At 34.0% G+C, this 2657-nt stretch overlaps 1 protein-coding gene across 1 annotated transcript; it reads left to right on the top strand.

The window, feature by feature from the left end:
• The first annotated feature begins 385 nt into the window (after window positions 1–385).
• Window positions 386–2147, top strand: LOC132729348 (uncharacterized). Its single transcript, XM_060715118.1, has 2 exons — window positions 386–704; window positions 736–2147. The coding sequence occupies exons 1-2, from the start codon at window positions 386–388 to the stop codon at window positions 2145–2147; spliced, it is 1731 nt and encodes a 576-aa protein (XP_060571101.1).
• The last annotated feature ends 510 nt before the right edge of the window (window positions 2148–2657 follow it).

Here is a 2657-nt window from a genome sequence, read left to right as displayed (position 1 = left end):
TGGGAATTATTAACAATATCGAGAAAGATAAAAGCTGGGATATACGATAATTTTTATAAAGAATGACCGAGACTTAGCATAAGCTTTAGGCAACGTTTTAGCATTGATTCAGTTTGCTATAACAAATGGATAAAATGCAATGTTATCACTAAAGTTGTGAATTAAAATATTGCTGTTTTTCGACTTCCGCTATAGAATGTCGGATGAAGTAACGGGCGGGGAAACCGATTTAGAAAAGATAGAAAATAATGAAGGAAATTTAAACATAATTGGAAATACAGAGCAGGGCAGAGCGGCAAGTTCGTGTTCAAATTCTGCAACATTTAACAATGATACTGAGATTAAAGATACTCCTGAACTAACTGAATAATCTTCCTCAAAATCAATGGGAGACTCAGATATCACTGGCAATGATGGGATGAATAGTACAGAGACAGAATCTTGTGGTGCGAGTGGAGGTTATGTCGGCTCTGTAAAAGAATTTAGCAATCCTTGTCAGCCATGTTTAGAGAATGATAGAAATATTGACTCATTGTTATACTGTGTCGAGTGTGAAGATTATTTGTGTGAAAAATGTGTAGAAATGCATAGAATGGTTAAACCTACCAAAAAGCATAAACTTGTACCTAAAGATGTACTTAATAACTGTGGAGATGAGTTGATGATAAGAAGAGAAGAGGAATGCCCTATTCATATGAACGAAAGCAAATGAACACAACAAATGTGACAGCATAGTTGCCATTGCAAGCACAGCTGAAACAACGAACACACAGTCAATAGAAGAAAAGATAGCAGAAACACAAAGTAAATTAAACGATGCAATTGAGAAAAGGAATGTAGATATCACAAACCTAGATGAAGATAGAAACGATTCCTTGCAAGTGTTAGAGCAGATCAAAGTAGACACTGAAGACACCTTTCAACGATTATTACGTTCTCTTGAGGCAGAAAACCAGAAGGTTGAAAACATATACAAGAAAGAAAAGGACGAAATTTTGGCCGATATAGAAAATTATTCAAGGATAATAAAGGGCTTAAACACAACTTTAACGTTGCTTCAAAAAGAAAACATCTGTCTTGAATACAAATTTATTCAAATGAAAAAGGCAGAACAGCAAATACAAGCAGTTCAGAAAGCAATTATAGCTGCGCCGTCTAAACCTGTATCACATAAAATCGGATATGAGAGAGATAAACAGTACGATAAGAATTTGGCCGCTTTTCAAAGATTCGGATTTTTTAAAAGTGATAAAAGAACTTACACAAGTTCGGAGTCTAGACGCATAAATATCATACAAAGGCAAGAGAAGGTAGCAACTGTGTTTGACATTTGTGAGGCAGGGGATGACAAGATTCTGATAACAGACTGGATCAATTGCTGCGTCAAAGTTATTGACACAAACAAGGCAGTAGTGTCAAGCACATGCCAAATATCGTCAAACCCATTTGGCATTTGTAAACTAGAAGATGGAGCGTTTGCTGTAACAATCACACACTGTCGGAAAGTCAGTATTATAGAGTTCCATAGAAATATGCCGGACCGCTTAAAGGAAAGATTGTCTTTTGAAACAGGAGAATACTGTCGTGGAATAGCATACAGTAATAAAAAGTTATTTGTGGCATGTGGAGGACGGGATGAGAAAGAAGGGCCGGGTCACATTAGAATGTTTGATACTGAGGGAAATATTTTGAAAACAGTAACGAATGACTCATTTAGAAAAGCAATTGTTGGCTTTCCTTGTAAAATACCATTCCTTCCTGGCGTGACCACTGCACTTATAACAGATGTCAACAATTTGATTCATCTTAATGTCTCAAAAGACGATAAGTTTGACATCAAAAAGCTTAATACCACAATGGCACCACAAACTAAATATGCATCAGTCTGCTTTGACGCGAATGGACATGCTTTGATTGCGGAAACTTCTACAAAATCAATAAAGTTACTTTCGAAAGATTACACTTCTTTTGAACCAGTTGTGACAGGTTTGCAACAATATCCGCTTGCAATATCATTCGATCACCTGAATTTAAAACTGTATGTCGGATTATGGAAATCTGAAGATTTGTTATGTTTTCAGCTGGACAAAAACATATGGGATAAGCCATCAACTTTCAGCTTAAGACCAAGTAATATTGATCCATGATTGAAATAAAGTTGATATCAATAGTGAACAGTCATTAACTGAAATGATATTGAGATGATGTTATCAAAACACACCGGTCTAACATAAACATGAAATTTAATACTATATAATGCTCAATGAAATTATAACTGCATGTCAGTTTCATAGACATTTTATGATTGAAAAAAATACAAAAGTAACATTTATTCATGTCAGACCAACTTCACCATTATAATTATGATTTATATGAATGAAATTGTTTAAATAAATCTCTTTGTGTAGTTATTCATATGTTTTCACAAATATCTAAACTTTCTGACAACGTATATTTTCAAATACTAACAGATATCTTAGACATTGTTTTGATAAAGAGATTATTGCTATATATTAAACCTAATTACCAAAATTGAATTCATATTTTTTTAATGTGGACCTAAAATACACAAACAGCACACATATAATGTTAAATGTACATTCGGACTATAGATTATACGTCATCGTGACTGCAGTTAACTGATGAAGATAAAGATA

Source organism: Ruditapes philippinarum, unplaced genomic scaffold (genome assembly GCF_026571515.1).
Source record: "Ruditapes philippinarum isolate M1 unplaced genomic scaffold, ASM2657151v2 ctg806_1_1_1_1, whole genome shotgun sequence".
NCBI lineage: Eukaryota > Metazoa > Mollusca > Bivalvia > Venerida > Veneridae > Ruditapes > Ruditapes philippinarum.
The sequence above is the reverse complement of the archived record's forward strand: the minus strand, read 5'-3'. Positions and strand labels throughout refer to the sequence as shown.

Excerpts from the sequence above, each read along its gene's own strand:
- LOC132729348 (XM_060715118.1), top strand. The coding sequence starts at position 386 with ATGGGAGACTCAGATATCACTGGCAATGATGGGATGAATAGTACAGAG. Across the intron at positions 705-735 it reads CCCTATTCATATGAACGAAA|TTGCCATTGCAAGCACAGCT; the intron begins GCAAATGAACAC and ends GTGACAGCATAG.